The sequence below is a fragment of the Phacochoerus africanus genome, chromosome 2, assembly GCF_016906955.1.
Source record: "Phacochoerus africanus isolate WHEZ1 chromosome 2, ROS_Pafr_v1, whole genome shotgun sequence".
Lineage (NCBI taxonomy): Eukaryota > Metazoa > Chordata > Mammalia > Artiodactyla > Suidae > Phacochoerus > Phacochoerus africanus.
Window position 1 is genome coordinate 72,427,866 of NC_062545.1, and position 20,595 is coordinate 72,448,460.

A 20,595-nucleotide genomic window follows, 5' to 3' on the forward strand; every position below is an offset into this window, starting at 1 on the left:
ATTTCCATTCTTACTTCTAATTACAGAAAGCAGAATACCAAGAGACTGATTTTAAAACATGTAATATATAATAAAATGCTTGTTTGCTCCACAGTGAAACATTATTGAATGCTTAAGCAGCTTACAAATTTGCTGTAAGCAAATTTCTCACAAAGTTGTAGATTCTTGAATGCCACACACACACAGCTTCAGACTGAACTCATTACCTTACTGTATTGCAGACAAAATAATAACAGAAATGACTAACTCAGCAGTCGTACGCAGAAAAAATGCACACCACAGTTGAGTGGATATAAAGAATTGTCAAACATCTGGAATATATAGGATTGCTCCATATTCACTGTCTTGTATCACTGGGACATTAACTCTCATATCCTTCAAGATGAAATAATAGAGGGCACTTACTAAAAAAGTAAATGCGTATGAAATTAGAACCTGCAGCATTTGATTCAAATCTGTTAAGCCTTTTTCATCTATTGACACACACTCACAATACTTAATTCTACCAACATCTAGCTCAATGCATCTCCACGTGAATGTCTTAGGGACATTTTAGTTATTTCATATCACAGTATAAAGCACCACCACCCACCTAGCTACCCAAGTCAGAACCCAGGAATGATTCTTTGTTTTACCCTAATCTTAAATATAATCTAACAATAGAATCTGTCAATTCAACTTCCAAAATAAATCTCAGACTTGCTGACTTTTTTCCATCTCTACCACTGCCACCCAAACGGATCTATTACTACACACGCTCCAATCCCACTCTCGACTCCCTCTATACCATTCTCCATTCGGCAACTAGAATAGTCTTCCATTATATTCTGCATCTCATCACTCTCTTGCTTAAAAATCCTTTTAAGGCTTCCCACTGCACTTGAGAGTCCCAAGATTGTTTTCCTCGACTTAAAGGCCCTGTATCACCCATCTCCCGCCCATCTTTCTAACCTTGTCTCATGTCACTCTTCCTCCTGGATCAGTGGACAAGACACACACTATACTTTTTGTTTCTTAAAACGTACAAACTCCTTTTTGCTTCATGTTCTTTAAACATGCCATTCCCTAATGTTACTAATTCCCCCTCATCTTTAAGATTTCAACTTAAATACCATCTTCTCAAACCGGTATTCCATCACTACCTTAATAAAACAGCTCAGTTCCTTGATGATCTCTAGTCTAAGCACTTTATTTATTCCTTTCAAAATATAGTGTAAGATTACTGCCAAAAAGATGCTTTCTGTCACACAAGACTTAGAAAAAGAACAAGATAACAGAAAAGTGACACTTTTGCTAAGACTGTTTTGTAAGCAGTGAGACTAAACTACAGATTCTGGTCTCACAGATAGAGGGGAAATATGACAAGCACACTAGAGGAGAGGGTATCCTAGGGGGGAAAGCTTATGTTACCTAGAACTTTCGGTGAAAGTTACAAATAGGATGTTTCCCCCCACCTGAGAGCCTTTGCCCTTGCTGTTCCCTCTGCCTAGGGATGTATTATTAATCACAGATAAATGCATGGTCCTGCTTCAGGTCTTCATTTAATGTCACCCAATCAGTGAGGCCTTCTGTGACCACCTGATTAAAAACAGCGATGCCCTCCCCCAACCCAGCCCTTTCTCATCTTTCCCTGCCTTTTCTCTCATTGCATTCATCACCATATGGCACATCAGGTAGTTTACTCTTACATATATACTTACCATCTATCTTCCTTATTATAATTTAAGCTGCACAAGGGCGGGAAATTCAGTCTATTTTGTTCACTACTTTATCTCTAGTATGTACTCAATAACTACCAGTTCAATGAATTAATATCAAAAGGACAACCATAAAAGTTGAACCAGGTTATAACAGCAATGTGATGGTTAATTTTAGGTGTCAACTTGACTCGCCATGGATGCCTAGATTTCTGCGTGTGCCTGTGAGGGTGTTTTGGAATGAGATTAGCATTTGAATATGTGGAACTGAGAGAGAGACTGCCCACCACAACGTGAAGAGGCATCATCCAATCAGTTGAGAACCTGAAGAGAAGAAAACAAAAGGTGGAGCAAATACCAATCTGCCACCTCTTCCCCTGCTCTGTTGCTTGAGCTGAGACATTTCATCTTTTCCTACCACTGGACTGGATGTACACCAGCAGCTCTCTTGGTTCTCAGGCCTTGGGACTTGGGCTGAATTATACCACTGACTTTCTTGAGTCTTCAGTTTGCAGAGGGCAGATTGTGGGACTTCTAAGCCTCCAAAAGCACATGAGCAAATTTCACTTAATAAATCTCCTTATGTATACATATATTGATTCTATTTCTCTGGAGAGTCCTGACCAGTAAAAGGGACAGGTAAGAAGACTGGCAGGAAGGTCAACATCAAGCACAAGACGATGCTTATCTTTTAAAAAGGGCAAAACAAGACAAGCTTTATAAACCATGTTTGGCAAAGGAAGAAGGAACACATGGAGAACATTATTGGGAAAGATGGTATCATTACATTAAGAGATGACAGAGAGAAAACTCAACTATTCAACTTCTATTTAGCTTTCGTTTTCTCCAACAAATGATTTTTCAAAGTAATGTGAAAACAGCTAAAATAAAAATGATGCATCAATAGGCTCAGACATGACAGCGAGAACTCTGCTTTAAATTAATGTAAACCTTCAGATAAAGAAAAATAACTTCAGAGGGCATTAAAAGAACTTAAAGGGCATTACAAAACCAATGCCAATAATCTTACGAAACAATGGAAAATGAAAGAGGTGCCTGAGGTCAACAGACAGGCAAATGTTTCAACCTAAAAATATGAATGGATTTTATCAACCAGTAAGCCTGATGTCAAAGTTTTAAAATGTTTTTGAGCATTCAGAAAGTCAAATAGTAATTAGTAGAAATCAGCATAAATTTTTAAGTATGTATGGTATCAAAGTGACCTATATTTCCTTTTATGATAATATTAAGGGCCTGAGTATCAAAAAATTGATTTATATTTTATGTTACAATATAAAAAAGATCTCCTTCTGGATATGTATAAGCTAAATCAGTATAGTTAGGCACAATCAATTGTTTCTGGAACATATGGGAACCAACCATGACAGTTCTCATTCTATTACCCATAATATTCAAACAAATACTAAGTCCCAGCAAGTCCACATTTCAAATATTTCTCAAAGCTGTCCACTTCTCTCTACTCTCAAGACTGCCCCGCAGTCTGAAAAATTCATCTACCAAACTTGGTCTTTTGATTCCATATCTGTTCCCTGTAAAATTCATTAACCATACAGCAGTAAAAGAGACGTCTTAAAAAAGAAAATCTAATTCTGTTATATTCCTGCTTATAGTCTTTCAGTGGTCCCCTATGTACTCCATCTCACTCCCTGGAAATTAAGTTCAATATTAAAATGTCCTATTAGATAGACTCTGAATAGACAGGGTGCTCTGCCTGACTTGGAGTGTTATCTACTTGCCACTCAGTCTTGATCACCATGCTCTATTAAAAAGAGCCTTCTTAAAGCTCCCAGGGTTCATTAAGCTCTTTTCTGCTTCTTAGCCTAATGATCATCCCCGATGCCTGAAATACTTTTATCACAACCACACTGCTCTCTGTCTCTTCCTCTACTCAAGTTATAAATTGTTATAAATTGCTTAAAGGCAATCTGTTTAATGTCTGCCTCTGTAAACTCTGAGGGAAGGAATCACAGCCGTCAACCTCACCCCAGCATCCCCTATGCCTAGCACAGTGCCTTGCATTTGTCAGGTTCCTGTGATTGGCTCATCCATACTATCAGGATCTGGGCATGACTCTCCTATAATAATGCTGTTTCTAAGACTTGATTAAATATCAGAGTAATAAAATCTGTGAAGAACATAAACCTATGAGCAGTATTTGTGGCACTGGATTAAAGAATATCCATAGACTCAAAGTGAAGGGGGGTGAGAACAGATGAACCAAGACTGACCATGTACTGACAAGTGTTGAGGCTGGGTGATAGGTACATGGAGGGTCATTAACACTATTTTCTCTCCTCTTATTTATAAATGTGACCCCAGCGTTCTCATGACTGAGAGGAATCCAAATTTTTCTAAAGAAAAACAGGAAGGTTACCAAATAGTGACCTTTCACTGAGACAAAAGGTTCAAGAAAAGTACTTACATGTCCTAATAACAGTTGTACTTAGGAATCTCCTTCTACTCCACCTCCACATAAGAACTCTGTGAGAACATCACAGAAATGGAAGCTTCAAGATACAGAGTTAAGCCCCAAAAGCTCTGGTTTTTCTGTTTTAATAGTTTTTCTATGACATCATACTTATTTCTGGAAAGTTATCTTCTACCTAAGTGTTGCTTAAAAGGTCCAGAAAGGGAGGGAAAGAAAAGAGGGAGAGAGGACGAAAAAGAGAAAATAATGATTCTTCCAAGAAATCGTCTGGAATCATTTAGGAATAGCTGATCATCAGGATTCAGGTGTTAAGTGGTTATCACTGACTGCACAGTCCTTGAATTGGAGTCTTGTGAGGTATCACCACTTTCACATTTATAATGAAACTCTGGCTTAGAGAGAAAAGTGATCTGACATGCCACACAACCAATAGGGGATAAGCAAAGTAAAAATCAGGTCCAATGCTCCATCTCAGATCAACAGATTTTCAGTCCAATACTTACACTGCTAGATGCAACTGAGAAAAACAAAGCAATGCAATCACAACTCAACTGCCTCTATCATACAAGTCTCCAAGAACCACTGAGTTTCTTTTACGTCACCTGGCAAACAAAAGTATTTTCAAAGTATTATGACTTACTATAAAAATCACCTTTAGCTAATCGCTATTTCCTTTTAAAAACTAGTTTTAAGTTTAAAATTTACTTAGCTCAAAAGGATTAACCATACTTAGAAACAAAGCAAAATTTCAACATATTTAGGAGTCAAAACTTGCATATGGAATTCATTTGATGCCATCTTTTGTTTTCTAGCAAACCCCAAAAACCAAAGCAGAAAACTAAGTCATGTTGGAATGTTTTTTACAGATTTCCTCAAATCCCTAGCTTATAAGAAAAAAGGCCTGACATTTAATAGAAAATAGACTGCAGATATAGTGACGAGCGCCTCCTAAATAATAAAAATGCTACTTTCTTTTCTTTTTTTGTGGTCATTAACTCTATTTTACAGAGAGGTTAAAAACTTTTATATCTAAAATGAAAACCCATAAAAAATACTGAAAGGCACAGTATGTCTTAAATGAGTTTTCTTGGTTTCAAAAGCTTTTCTTATTCCTCTTTCACAGAGACCTGAAAAATTAAAATTAGCATTTGAAAGTATTCAAAAGTTGTTTAAATCATGTACTTGTTAGGCTGTACAGGTGCAGTACTGAATGAAATAAGTTTATCATCTGTTTTGTCTCAATTCTGACCAATTTACAATTATACTAACCAAGAGGCGAAAAATCTTTGCTCTCACAAATTAATAAGACTTTCTTTTGGATGGAAAAATTCTTAAACATAAAATCCACTTTCATAATTAAAATTTTAAAAGGCACTTCCCCTATTTATACTAATATTAAACTATTTATAAAAAGCTATTAATATTATTTCCTTGTTGTATTAGAAAGGGTTAAAATAAAGGAGTCATTCAGTCAATATTTACTTTGTCCACTCTATGCCTAAGACTATACTAGGTGCCGGGATACAGAAAATGCAAGATATACTCTAACCAAGAGAAATTTATATTCTAGCAGAATACATAAACTACATAAACTATACCAGAGTGTGAAACATGAGAGTAAAAATGCATATGAATGGGCAAGGAATCATGGCAGCATGAAAACATAAACAGTCCTGCCTCCACCTGGCTGTAAGCTTCATGAAAATAGAATCCACGTTTGGTCTATCACTGCTGTACGATCACTAGCTCCTAGCACAGTGCCAGACAGGCACATGTTAGATGTTCAATCAATATTTCGTTAGCTAAAAAAAAAAAAAGGAAGAAAGAAAGAGGGAAAGATTAACTTAGAGGGTAGCAACAGAGATGAGCATTGAAACATAAGTAAGAGTTAAAGAGACAAAAAAGGAGGAAAAGGTTATTCTAGGCAGAAGGAACAGAATGAACGACCACAACTACCTTTCTGTAGGTAACACAAATTTTCTTAATGTAGGTGACATTCAATATTTTGCCCCAAACCATATTTTCTACCAAAATCTTCACCCAGCTAAAGATTTCCTAAATGAACACTTCAATTTTAAAAGGTAGAAAATATACTATCAAGGTCTTCACAGGACACATGTAGGATTTTGAATGTGTGAACTCAATCATCACCAGTACAAATAAAACAAAACATAACAGCTACAAAAATAATTTACAGCTAAAAATGAAAATTGAATAGTCTATTTGAACTACATACTATTTTAAGTTGGATTTAATGAAACAATTTGAAAAGTAATTTAATAAAATTAACTTAATAGGAAAAAAGGAATTTTACACCAAAGAGTTGCAATGAAGGCAGTTATTAGACTAAATTTGATACATTTAAGCTATACCAAGTTCTGAATGTGTGACATTGTGAGTCATACTTTATTAGACCTATGATAAATACAAGCTGTTGGTTTAATCAACCTTCTATAGACAGGTTGGCAAATGTTTTCTAAAAGGGTCAGAGATCAATATTTTAAGCTGTGGACTCCATGCTCTCTTTCACAACCATTTAACTCAGCTATTACAGCATGAAAGTACCATCGGTAATACATAAATGAATGACTGTGGCAGGGTTCTAATAAATCTTTAACTACAAAACAAAATAAATAAATAGATAAATAAAATTTAGGAGTTCCCGTCGTGGCTCAGCAGAAACGAATCTGAGTAGCACCCATGAGGACGCAGGTTTGATCCCTGGCCTCGCTCAGTGGGTTAAGGATCCAGCGTTGCTGCGACCTGTGGTGTAGGTTGCAGATGCAGCTCGGATCCCACACTGCTGTGGCTGGATGTAGGCTGGTAGCTGAAGCTCCGATTCAACCCCTAGCCTGGGAACTTCCAGGTGCGGCCCTAAAAATCCAATAAATAAATAAATAAACAAACAAACAAACAAAAACAGGTGACTGGCCCATGACCATAGTTTGCCAACTCTTGTTCTAGAGTTTCACTTTAACTTCTCAATATTCTTTTTATCGAGATAGCTTTACTTCCTTTCAGATACTTTCACATAAACTGTATTAGTGTTTCATTAAAGCTTCTAAAGAAATCTATAAGAAAACATAGCAGATATTCTCTTGTTTTGCAGGTATTAACACTGAAGCTAAAAGGGACTGAGTTGCCCTAAGAAGCTATGAAAAGAGCAAAGACTAAAAACCAGGCCTTTGCTTGTTTTCACAACTCTTAACCATCACCCTCCCTATCTAATCTTCCAATGCCCCAACTGAAACAATGCAATCATTTATAGAATCTTCTGCTGTATCCCTGAGCTCTCTATAGCTGACTCACTACACTCAGAAGAGATTTCAAGAACATCTACTTAAAAGTCCATCTAAATTATTAACTTAAATTATGAAGCTAAATTATTTTCAGATCCCTTCTCTCTTTAAAGGAATTCTATCTTCTTCAAAGCTATCCTTCTTGTTCACAAGCCTAAAATGTCACTTCACCTACAAACAGCCAGCAAGGAAAAGGAAAAGGTACATCTTCTTAAGGGTTTGTAAACTCTTTTAATCACTTAATGAGAATCTGTGTACTCAGTAACATAAATGAGACAAAAGGTCTGGTGTCTGCCTTTGCAAAGCTTGCAATCTAGTTGAGAAATAAAAGAGGTACAAATATGAAACTAAGGAGCAACTCCATGTAACTCAGATGAAATCTAAGAAACTTAAAAGAAATAAAAAATTTTAATTTGTAGGACACATTGTCATAAAATATGTACCTTATGTACTAATGAAGTCAAATATAATGCCCTATAGTTTGCATAATGAAAGTTTAATAAATACCAAATGATTACAAATACCTCTTTGATGTAGTAATAATATATTCCGAAAGATAAAACTGTATCACATTTTTTAAAAATTACGGCTTTTTTTCAAGAGGGAAGAGGGGTTTTCTCTTTTATTCAAGCTGCTGCCATGAAAGAACAAATTATATCATACTAGCTTCTGGTCCAAAAACAGCTAACAAAAATGGACGAAATATAGGCAGTCCTTGCTTTGCATAGTAGTGCAGGACTGGAAAAGTGACCATGTAAGACGAAGTCATGCAAAGTGATCTCAGTAGTTAATGCAGAAAAGGATGATTGTGCTGTGATCTTTTAAAAAAATTGTCAAAACATTAAAAACTCTCTCTAATGTCTATGAATGAATAGGAAAATGAAGAAAAATAATATTTACCCAGTACATTGTATTTAATATTACACTAAATCATTAGAAACATGGAGCATTAAAGTGTTTTATTTGTTAAAATAATAAGCATAGTTTGAATTGTGCTTGCTTTCTTGACATTTATCTTACAAGCAAGCATCTTTTCTAAACCTTGGCAAATCGTCATACTCCTTTCTAAGTTTGGATCAACTTCCAACATGTTGTTTATACTTCAAATGTCATGAAATAGTTCTGTTCCTTTAATGCAATATTTTCTGCTAGCATTACTCCCTCTGAGATAACTTCATCCTTTTCATCACAACCACCTTCCTCATTTGTGTGGAAGAGTTTGCCCTAAGTTCCCATAGCTACAAATCTAAAGTCTTTCAAAAGGTGGTACTGCCAAGATTTCCAGAGTTGGCTATGTCTTCTATAATTCCATTATATTCTATTCAATTTTCACTTCCAGCGTTATCACTTTTTGTTTCTTTGCTACACTTTCATCTTTCTTGGCCAATTCCCTTTCAATTATCCAATTTTACAAATGTTACATTGGCTTATCAATGGCTATAAGGAGGCAACACAACTGCATGCTTTGCTGTAAGTAAATAACAGCTGCATAATGACAATTCACTCATTGACAGACACTGAAAGAAGTAATGTAACTGGTCACTGATCATGATACATATCTGCTGTTACATAATGACTGGACTGAGGAGCTAACAATAAAATTTGTACTTTATGTAATTATTCACAGTTAATATAGCGTGGCAAATGAAATTTTAGCTACACTGTTGGGGAACTGGCATTATGCAACTAAGTATGTTAAGTGAAATTCATACATATTTGACCCAGGCAGTGAGGACTGCCTGGACACAGGAATGTTTGAAGGTGCTGGAGGGCAATCAATGTAGGTAAGATTAAGGAGCTATGATGAGATGGAGATTAAGATTAAGCCCTAAGAGATGGAGAATACAGACGTAGGCTGCAGATTCCCCTCGGCTTCTTCCTTGAATGTATTTTCTAACTCTCAGCCAGGAAAGGGAGAATCTGAGCACAGAGCAAGGCTCACAGTTCTGAGAAAACAGACTGGAGTTGTATCCCACCCAGGCAGAGGTATTTTGATTCACACAGAGGGTATTCAGTTGCAATTCCAGAAGGACAATGACTAGGAGTGAGGGCACTTTTTCCAGAAGCTAAATACAGAATGTTTATACTATCCTATGTGATGAGCAAAGAATCTGGTCTAATGCTAGGGAATCCAGGAAGAGAGGGATGCTGGAAGGGTACAATACAAGGGCTGACCAGAGGTAGCTGCTCTGTGAAATTCTGTGCATAGAGGCTGAAATTTAAACTTGCACCACCAATTCTAAGATGTACACATTCACAGGATTATAGCTACTTCATACTTCATAAAGCGGCACTATGAAATTAAACACTGCTATATTTACCATTTTGTAAACCCATCCAGAGTTGCTTGTGATCTTTTTTCTGCATTTCATTGATTACTTGACTTTTGTGCTTTAAAGCATCAGCTTCTTTCACACAAGACATGAAATGAGCTTCAATTACATCCTTTGATGGACAGTGCAGAAGGTCCTTTTCTGGAAAACTCTATCAAAGAGAAAAAAAAAATACACATGAAACAGGTACCTAGGTTACAAAATTAGCTTCTTAAAGAACTGTTATCTTCTTCACTTTTGCAATATTTTAAGTAAACCACATCTTACCTTCATAATAATGAGATTTCAGCGTAACTCCCAATACTTTAAAAAATTAACTTAAAAATCTTTAGCTATCTGGCATATTTTGTACTTTATCCAGATCTTTATGTGATATGGTATGTGTTTACACAAGATGAAAAAAGAGAAATTAAAGGATGGCTTTCAACTGACCATACCTAGTATTGGCAAGAATGTAGATGGAAAGATAAAATGGTGCAACCACTGTGGCAAACAGTTTGGTAGTTTAAAAGAGCAAATGAAATCTACCATCTGATCCTGTCATTCTACAATTAGATATTTACTTAAAAGAAATAAAAGCATATGTCCACACATGAATGTTCATGGCAGCTTTATTTGCAGCAGTAAAAACACAGGAAACAATCTAAATGTCAAAAGGTAAACATAAATAAATTGCGGTATAAACTCATCAAAGTGTACACTTTTAACATGTATAATTTGCTGTAGGTCAATTACAGCATAAAAAAGCTGTTAAAATGCAAGGTCAAATAGCTATATTTACATCCTATACTACCACTGAATCTTTTAAGCAGTTGAGGTGATGATCATTGGACAAATAAGCAATTATGTAAATGATATAACTAATGCACTTTTCACCAAAAAAGGGGAAAAGTTAATAATAAATAGAAAACTCTAATTGAACACTTAGTATGTGACACTATACTAAAACTTTTAATATGTATCATATAACTTAATCTTCACAACTACCCTTGAGGTAAACACTGTTGTTACTGCTATTTTACAGGTTAAAAAAAATAAAAATAAATAAAGCTCAGGGAATGGACAGAATTGTAAAGCTTGCAAGAATTAGTCTGACTCAAAAAAGAGTCCCAGCTCTTAACCACTATGCAATACCACTTCCTCCCTAAGACCCAAGTATGTACTTAATGATTATATTCAAACATTACCTTACAAAAAAAGACACTGTTCTATTAAGTTCTTTAATAAAAACTTAGTCACATAATAATGGTAGAAAATAGCATTCACTTACATAGCCTTCTCATGTTATGGTATAAATGGACAACGTCCAATTATCCAAGTCATGGAAGGTTCCTGAATGACTGGGAAATTCACTGTAATGCCCTATTACCAAAGGAAAAGGCACTTGATTACCTTTGGCTATTACCTAAAGCTTATTTTTAAAATGTAAATGATCAGTCATACCTCCTTCTTTTCTTGGTCTCAGTTTCTGCTGAGTAAAAGGTCAGCAGCCACCATATAACTACCCATTGGTCACAGTTCCCTAGAGCAGAAGGAAACAGCTGAGACAAATTGTCTCTCTAGGTACAAAGGGATCCCAGACTCATGATGCTCTTGAACTAGAAGTCATAAAAAATTAAGATGGATACTTTCAAACAAGGCACACAAAAGCAAAGAAGAGAAGAAATAAAACATTTCATAAAAATGAAAAGGCAAAAAGAGAGTATGAAGGATAGCAACAAAGGTGAGATGACAAGGCAGCAGAGAAAACAGCCCCTGCCTTAATCAGCTTTACAATTGCAGACTTTGCTTTGATTCAGCTAGACTGAGGGGATCTGTGCTGGCTTCCTGACCAGAACAAAGAATTAAGTGTGTATCATGTCAATTCTATTAGTCAAATGGATTAGTATTATGACAGTTATTTTTATTTAAGAAATTTCCACTTTGTTATATTTGATCTATAAAATCAGAAGGGCTTTTTCCAATATTGTACAGTTCTCTATGCTAATTATCCACTTTGGCTAAGAAAGTGGTAGAAAATATAAAAGGTCATATTCCAAAGAAAACAATATTTTTATGTAGTTTGATTTATGACCTATTTAAGTACTATTAGAATTTCTTAAAATTTCATACAAGCTGATTATGAAAAAAAGGAGTTAGGATTCTAGGTTGGAGAAATCAGGGCGGGGGGGAAATCCCACTATTTTTTCATGTTTCTTCAGCCCAGGCTGCTAATTCCTTCAATGGCTTTTAGAACCAGAGAAAGTACTGATTTTGCTTTCCCCAGATTTCCATTGCTATGTGGGTTTCTTAACCAATGTTGACACCTATAATTGACAGCTGACAATTGCAAATGATCAGTCTTTATAGCAAATGAGGGTGTCCATCAGGAGAGTGCATATCTGTATACCTACTTCTACAGAGAATGTCCTATCCTTCCAGGAGGTGATTTCTTCAATGAAGTAAACTCAGGGGAAACATGAGAGCAGTAACAGAAAAAAGGAGCTAACTGCTTAGGCAGACACAGTAGCTGAATTAACTGTGGCAACGAATAAAGTGACAGACGCCAAAGGCCCCTCAGTTCCTACTCATGAAATGCTTCTTTCCAGACTAGCTTGGGCTGGGGTGGGATATATTTTGTTGTTGTTTTTTAAAGCTTCACAACAAAATTGCAAGCAGAGTCTTGATTTGCTACATTATATTTCTAATCTCTTCTAACATAATTAGCAGTTGTGTATACATGCTTATCTTTTCAGTCCCAAGTTCTTGCATATAAAGGCAGTGACTTTAATACCACATTTATTTATTTTCATTCATCTTCCAAGTCAGAAACCTGATAAACTAAATCTGATTTCACCTTTTTCCCTGAAAGATTCCATTTACTTAGATATTATTACGCCTGTCCTTTAATTAAAATATTAATCCAAGATCTGGAATATGTCCAGACACATTAGAGATAACCAAATAACACTAAACAAAACACTAAACTAAAATTACTTATAAAGTAAGGTGGGAGGAGCCTTTTCAGTTTATTAATAATAACATAATAAACTCTATTACGACAAAAAAGGAAAACGAAAAAATTTTCCATGTACTTCTGACTCCTCCTACCCATCTCCCATATCCAATCAAGTTCTACTGAATCTACATCCTAAATAGATTTGAATCCATTCTCTTTCAACAGTCCCAATTTCACTTTCCTAGTACAAATTAACAACTATCTGACATTTCTGAAAAACTTCATAACTGGGTCCCATGTCCACAATCTTACCCCCTTTAATTCATTTCCCATATTTGGAGTAACAATGATCTTTCTAAAATGCATATCTGATCTCGCTCTGCTGCTCTGCTCTACTTTTAGGATAAAGTCAAACTACATCTAACATCTTCAATATTCTAAATGATTTCTGTCTTTGCTAACCTCTTCAGTACAATCTCTTACTCTGATTTCACACACTCCATTCTCTTTCCCTTCTCCCCCATATACATTCTTTGCTCCAACGATCTTGAATATCTGTCATCTGCTCATCCTTTCAGCCATACTCTCATTTCTCTTCCTTTACACAAACTATACCTTCCGCCTGGAACACTCTCCTTGCCTATCTCTCGACCACCTATATGCTACCCCCATCCCCCAAATTCTCCTCAAAATTTAGGTACAGTTTTTTTTGTTTTTTGTTTGTCTTTTGTTGTTGTTGTTGTTGTTGTTGCTATTTCTTGGGCCACTCCCACGGCATATGGAGGTTCCCAGGCTAGGGGTTGAATCGGAGCTGTAGCCACCGGCCTACGCCAGAGCCACAGCAACTCGGGATCCGAGCCGCGTCTGCAACCTACACCACAGCTCACGGCAACAGTGGATCCTTAACCCACTGAGCAAGGGCAGGGACTGAACCCGCAACCTCATGGTTCCTAGTCGGATTCGTTAACCACTGCGCCACGACGGGAACTCCTAGGTACAGTTTTGATATCACTTCCTCCAGGAAATTTCCCTTACTCCCCAAGTCTAGCTTATGTTCACAAAGTCCTTATACTTGACTCTATAATATCATTTATATTATGTCACAGTCTTCTTAAAGCTCCCAGACAGACCATGACTGTTCTCACCTCTATGTCCTCTCAATGAGCTTTTAAAAATGAATCAACTTGAGATATGATTCACATATAGTAAAATACAGAAATTTTACATATATTGTTAGATGAATTTTGATAATGAATAATGTCAGCCCAAACCAAGTACAGAGTATTACTATCACTTTCCAAAAAATTCCATGGTGCCCTCTGCAATCAGTTCTTCCACTTTTAGCCTCAGCTAATCACTGATCTAATCTGTATCACCGGAGATTAATTCGGCCTGCAGTATAATCACATTTCAATAGAATCATCCAATACGCAGTATTTGTGTACTCTAGCCTCTTTCACTTAACATGTTTTTGAGATTCGTTTTTGTTACTGCACATATATCAGTAGTTAGTTCCTTTTTATCAAGGAGCAGTGTACAACTGAATGGATATACCACCATCTATTAATCCAAAAGCCTGTTAGCAGGAGTTCCCAATGTGGCAGAGTGTGTTAAAAACCAGATAGAAGTGGCTAGAATTGCTACGGAGGCACAGATTCAATTCCCAGCCCAGTGTAGTGGGTTAAAAGATCTCATGTTGCTGCAGTTGCGCAGTTGCACAGGTGCAGTGTAGGTCACGACTATGGCTCCGAACTTCAATATGCTGCAGGTGTGGTCATTTAAAAAAAAAAAAAACCTGTTAGTAAACATTAACATTATATGCAGATTTGGCTATTATTAAAAAAGCTGCTACGAACATTAGTGTAGAAGTCTTCTAAGAACATGTTTTCATCTTCCTTGGGAATATACTTTGAAACAGAAATCCTGTCATACAGTAAGTTTATATCTACCTTTATATATACTTTAAAGACTGCCAGACTATCCTCCAGCAGTGTTAAGAAAGTTCTGGTTCCTTTGTGTTCTCAAACTTGGTTCTGTCAGTATTTTCAATTTTAGCCATTCTAGTGAGTGTGAAGCAGTATCTCATTTTGGCTTTTAATACATATTTCCTTGATGACTAACAACGGTGAGTACCTTTTCAGGTGCTAAATGGATATTCCCACATGAACATACATACATGCAATATACATATATTAATATATGTTCATGTATATACATATGAACTGTCTCTTCAGGTCTTTTGGATTTGTTCCAAAGTGAATGATACATTAGGGAACAATTTGAGCAATTAAGTATCATCCACAAGAAATGGATGAACACAAAAAATGCACCCAACTAAACCAAACCACACTAGAATACACAAAATACACCTCAGAAATGGATCCACTACTTCAATTCACCCTATAAGCTACAGTCATCCACATCCCATGTTACAATTTTGTCTGATTTCAAATTACCTTCCTTCCACCACTTCACAATAACTACTGGGCTGCAAACCCTTTCAATGCTCATTTCTACAAGCAAATTTTCAGTCTTTTTCAACATAAACTGCTGTATTTATTATGGTATTCATGTATCTCATTTAACATACATAAAACTGCTTTTATTAGGTTCCTTTTTCATTTTTCACTAAGGAAGTTGTTGGGTTTCCTGACTTTTAACAGTACAGTGCTTTTTTGGAATATGTACTTTGCATTAGAGCAAAACTACCTGTAGAAGTGGTGGAAGCAGAGCTTCTTGCTTTTTTCCAAATATGAAGGAAAAACATTCAATAAACCACCACTTAGCATGATTTTAGCTATCAGTTTTTCATATTTAGTCTCTGTCAAATTGAGATAATTTCCTTCTATTCCTAGGCTTACTAAGAGTTTTGATGAAAAAAGGGTATCAAATTTTGTCAAAAACTTTCTTTTTCTTTTGTCCTTTTAGGGCCACACTAGCTGCATATGGAGGTTCCCAGGCTAGGGGTCTAATTGGAACTGTTGCTGCCAGCCTACACCAGAGCCGCAGCAACGCCAGATCCGAGCCGTGTCTGCGACCTACACCAAGCTCACAGCAACACCAGATTCTTAACCCACTGAGCGAGGCCAGGGATCAAACCCGCAACCTCATGGTTCCTAGTTGGATTCATTTCCACTGCACCATGACTGGAACTCCTGTCAAAAACATTTTTGCATCTATTCATCAAATCATGACTTTCCTAGTTTTTCCGCTAATGTGCTGAATTACATCGACATCTGAAAAGTTGAGTCATCCTTGTATTTCTGGGACAATCTCAACATGGTCATGGTGTAGTGTCCTTTTGACATGTTGCTGGATTTGATTTGATTGTATTTTCTTGAGAGTGTTTGCATCTAAGTTCATGAGAAACACTAATCTGCAATTTCTTTTTCTTTTTTTATTTTTTCCACACCCACAGCATGTGGAAGTTCTTGGGCCAGGGATCAAACTCACGCCACAGCAGTGACTCAAGCCATGGTAGTGACAATGCTGGATTCTTAACCCACTGAGACACCAGGGAACTCCCCCTTTAATATCTTCAGTAAGTTTTGGAATCAGTTATTTTGGCCTGTAAAAAAACTGGGAAATATTCCCTTCCTTTCTATTTTCTGGAAAAGTCTAAAGATTGATATTATTTATCCCTTAAATATTTGACAGAATTCACCAGTGAAACTCGGCAAGGACTTTTACTTTGTGAGCATTTTTAAAAATTACAAATCTAACTTCTTTATAAACTAAGAGGCTATTCATATATCTGCTACTTCTTTTTATTGAATTTGTCCATTTGTCAAAATGCTGGCATGAAGTTATTTGTAATATTTCCTACTCCTATTAACAGTTACACAATCTGTAAAACTATACCATTTTTCATTCCTGATACCAGAAATTGTTTTCCTACTACAGAAAGTTTTTAATTCCTTCTAGGCACTGCTTTAAATGACTCCCACAAACTTTAATATGTTTTGTTTCCATTACCATTCAGTTTGAAATATTTTAAAATTTCCCTTACGACTGCTCCTTTGACCCCTAGCTAATTTAGGGGATTTAGTAGCTTTATCTTTTAGACAAGTGGGACTTTTTTTTTTTTTGGTCTTTTTAGGGCTGCACCTGTGGCATATGGAAGTTCACAGGCTAGGGGTTGAATGGGAGCTGCAGCTGTCGGCCTAGGACAGAGCCACAGCAAAGGAGGATCTAAGCCATGTCTACGACCTATGCCACAGCTCATGGCAATGCCTGATCCTTAACCCACTGAGCGAGGCCAGGGACTGAACTGACATCCTCATGGATACCAGATGAGTACTTTACCACTGAGCCATGAGGGGAACTCTGTGGCATTTTTACTTACAGACACTATTAATCCTTGCTTAAAATTATATTATTCTTGCTTTAAACTGTCATTTTATAATCTTTTATAGTCATCATTTATTTACTATTTCTAGTGCTCTTCATTCCTGCCTGTAGCTTCTTTCACTGCTTTAAGATGCCATTCCATTGTCTTTTGATTTCCACTATCTGATGAGAAGCCAGTGATCATCATTCACTGTACTGTTCTCTCTTTTTAATGGCTGCAACCCACATACAGAAGTTCCTGGGCCAGGGACTGAATTCAAGCTGCGGCTGCCATCTGAGCCACAGTTGCAGCAATGCTGGATCCCTTAACACACTGCATCAAGCTGGAGATGGACCAGTACCCCCATATCGCGACCTGAGCCGCTGCAGTAGGATTCTTAACCCACTGTGCCATAGCAGGAACTCCTGTACTGTTCTTTTATGTGTCATTTTCCGTTGGCCACTTTTAAGATTTTCTGTTTATAACTGGTTTTCAGTAATGTGATTCTGACGTGCCTGGGTATAGTTTTCTATATATTTACTCGTTTTGGATCTGCTGAGCTTCTGTGACATACAGATTGTGCTTTCTTCTCCAAATTTGGAAAATTATTAACTATTTTTTATACTTAAGATATAATTCAGGAGTCCCCATCGTGGCGCAGTGGTTAACGAATCCAACTAGGAACCATGAGGTTGTGGGTTCGGTCCCTGCCCTTGCTCAGTGGGTTAAGGATCCGGCGTTGCCGTGAGCTGTGGTGTAGGTTGCAGACGCGGCTCGTATCCCACGTTGCTATGGCTCTGGCGTAGGCCAGTGGCTACAGCTCCGATTCAACCCCTAGCCTGGGAACCTCCATATGCCGCGGGAGCGGCCCAAAGAAATAGCAAAGACAAAAAAAAAAAAGATATAATTCATATACAAGTCACTTAAAATTGGCCATTTTTAAGACTACAACTCAGTAGTTTTTAGTATGCAATCTGTCCTCCATATCTTCAGGTTCTGCATTTGTGAATTCAACCAACTGTAAATCAAAGTGCAGATGGTTTTATTTGTGGATATGGAGCGCTGACTGTACTATACCATTTTATATAAAGGACTTAAGCATTTGGCAGATTTTTGTATTGGGGGTGTCATGAAAGTAAACCTTGCAGATACTGAGGGAAAACTATATTCACAAATTGTAGAACCATTACATAATACTGGTTATGTAAGTTATATATTATTTTCATCACCCAGTAACATAATACTTTCATCACACAGAAAGAAATCTCATATCTATAAGCAGTCACTCCCCATTCTGCCCTCCCTCCAACACTTGAAAACCACTACTTTTTACTTTCTGTCTCTGTAGTAATTTGCCTATTCTGGACGTTTCACATAAATGAATTATATAATATGCAGCCTTTTGTGTCTGCCTCCTTTTGCTCAGTATGACTGTTCAAGGTTCTTCTGTGCTGTGGCATGTATCAGTACTCCATTCCTTCTCATGGTCATTGTATAGACGGCTATATATTCCTTTGTATGGATAAACATTTTGTATATTCATTCATCAGTTGATAATCATCTGGACTGCTTCCACTTTTTGCTCTTATGACTAAAGCTGCTATAAACATACATGTACAAGTTGATGTGTGGACATATTTTGAACTCCCCCGGGAATATAACCATGAATGGAGTTGATGGGTCTTACTCCAAGTCTATATTTAATCATTTGAGGAACTGCTAAATTGTTTTCCAAAGTAGGTGCATTGTTTTACACTCCCAATAGTAACATGTAACATGAAAAGTACCAATTAGTCCACTCTCTCCAACACTTTTTATTGTCCAACATTTTGATTATATAGCTATCTTAGTAGGTATATAAGAGGTAACTCACTGAGGCCTTTGTAGTTCCCTATTAATTATACCGAGTTTCTTTATAATTTTTTAAAATTTTTATACAATTTTTAAAAGTTACTTTCCATTTAGAGTTGCTACAAAAGATTGGCTATACTCTCCATATTGTATAATGCATCCTTGGACCTATCTTGCACCCATTAGTTTGTACCTCCCAATTCCCCACCCTATTCTGTCCCTCTCCTGACCGGTAACTACTGGTTTATTCTCTGTGAGTGATTGATTTATGTTAGTCACTAGTCTGCTGTATTTTTTAGATTCCACACAGAAATGATTATCATACAACAGTATTTATCTTTCTCTGTCTGACTTACTTCACTTAGCATAATGCCCTCTAAGCATCTATATCACTGTAAATGGCAAAATTTCATTCTTTTTTATGGCTGAGTATTCCATTGTGTGTGCATGTGTGCATGCCTGTGCAAGCGCACACGCGCGCACACACACACACAAACATATATACCACATCTTCTTTCCCCATTTATCTGCTGATGGACACTTAGGTTGTTTCCATGTGTTGGTAATTGTAAGTAATTATGCTGAGTTTCTTTCCATGTGCTTACTAGCCATTTACGTATTTTCTTTGGAGAAATGTCCATTCAAATTCTTTGCCCATTTTTAATTGGGTTATTTACCTTTTTATTACCAAATTCTAAGAGTTCCTCATATATTTGGATGATAGACCATATTCAGTATATAATTTTGCAAATACATCCACCTATTCGGTTGTCTTCTCAATTCCTTTGAAACACAAAAGTATTTCATTCTGATGAAGTCCAATTTATCTACTTAAGTGTCATACTTAGAAAATCACTGCTTAATCCAAGGTCATAAAATTTACTCTTATGAGTTTCATACTTTTAGCTCTTACATTTAGGCCTCTGACCTATTCCTACTTATTTTTTTTACTGGGTTCAATTTCATTCTTTTGCATCTGGATATCTGGTTGTCCCAGCACTACCTCATGGACAAGGATTCTTCCCCTCACTGAATGATCTTGACACTCATAAAGAAAATCAACTATCCATAAATATATGTATTTATATCTCAACTCTTACTTCTATCACTCCATTGATCTCTATGTTTATCCTTATGCTGGTACCAAGCAATTTTGTTTACTCTTGCTTTGAAACCAAGAAATGTGAGTCAAATCATTTCTTAAAATTTTCCTTCTGTCCCACTCCCTCTTTCCTTTCGTTCTAGGACTCCAATTATATGTACGTTAGATTGCTTGATATCATCCTAGAGGTCACTGGGACTCTGTCCCACCTCCCTCCAATTTTCTTCTCTCAGTTCTTCATACTGGATAATTTCTATGACTGTGCCTTCAAGTTCACAGAACCTTTCTTAGGCCATATCCAATCCACTGTTAAGTCTATCCAGTGAGTTTTTTCATTTCAGATATTATTCTTCTCAGTTCTACAATTTTGGTATCTTAAAGCACTGAGTTTTCGATAGTTGTTTCAATTCATTTTTTGCCAACTCCAAATGTGGGTTATCTCAAGGTAAATTTCTATTGACAGCATTTTCCCCCTTGATATTCCCTTTCCTGTTTATTTGTATGTCTAGTAACAGTTGATTGTATGCTGGACATTGTAAATATGGTGTAAGGATTCTAGACTATACTGTATTCCTTGCTGAGTTTTGTTCTGCCTA

At 36.5% G+C, this 20,595-nt stretch overlaps 1 protein-coding gene across 3 annotated transcripts in view; it reads right to left on the minus strand.

Moving 5' to 3' along the window:
- ATG5 (autophagy related 5) overlaps positions 1-20,595 on the minus strand; it is a 114,548-nt gene that overhangs the window by 62,334 nt on the left and 31,619 nt on the right. For all 3 annotated transcript variants that reach the window (XM_047761764.1, XM_047761779.1, XM_047761771.1), the window contains one exon: positions 9,767-9,929. In XM_047761764.1, the coding sequence (XP_047617720.1) occupies positions 9,767-9,929 (163 nt within the window). The remainder of the gene's footprint in view (positions 1-9,766; positions 9,930-20,595) is intronic.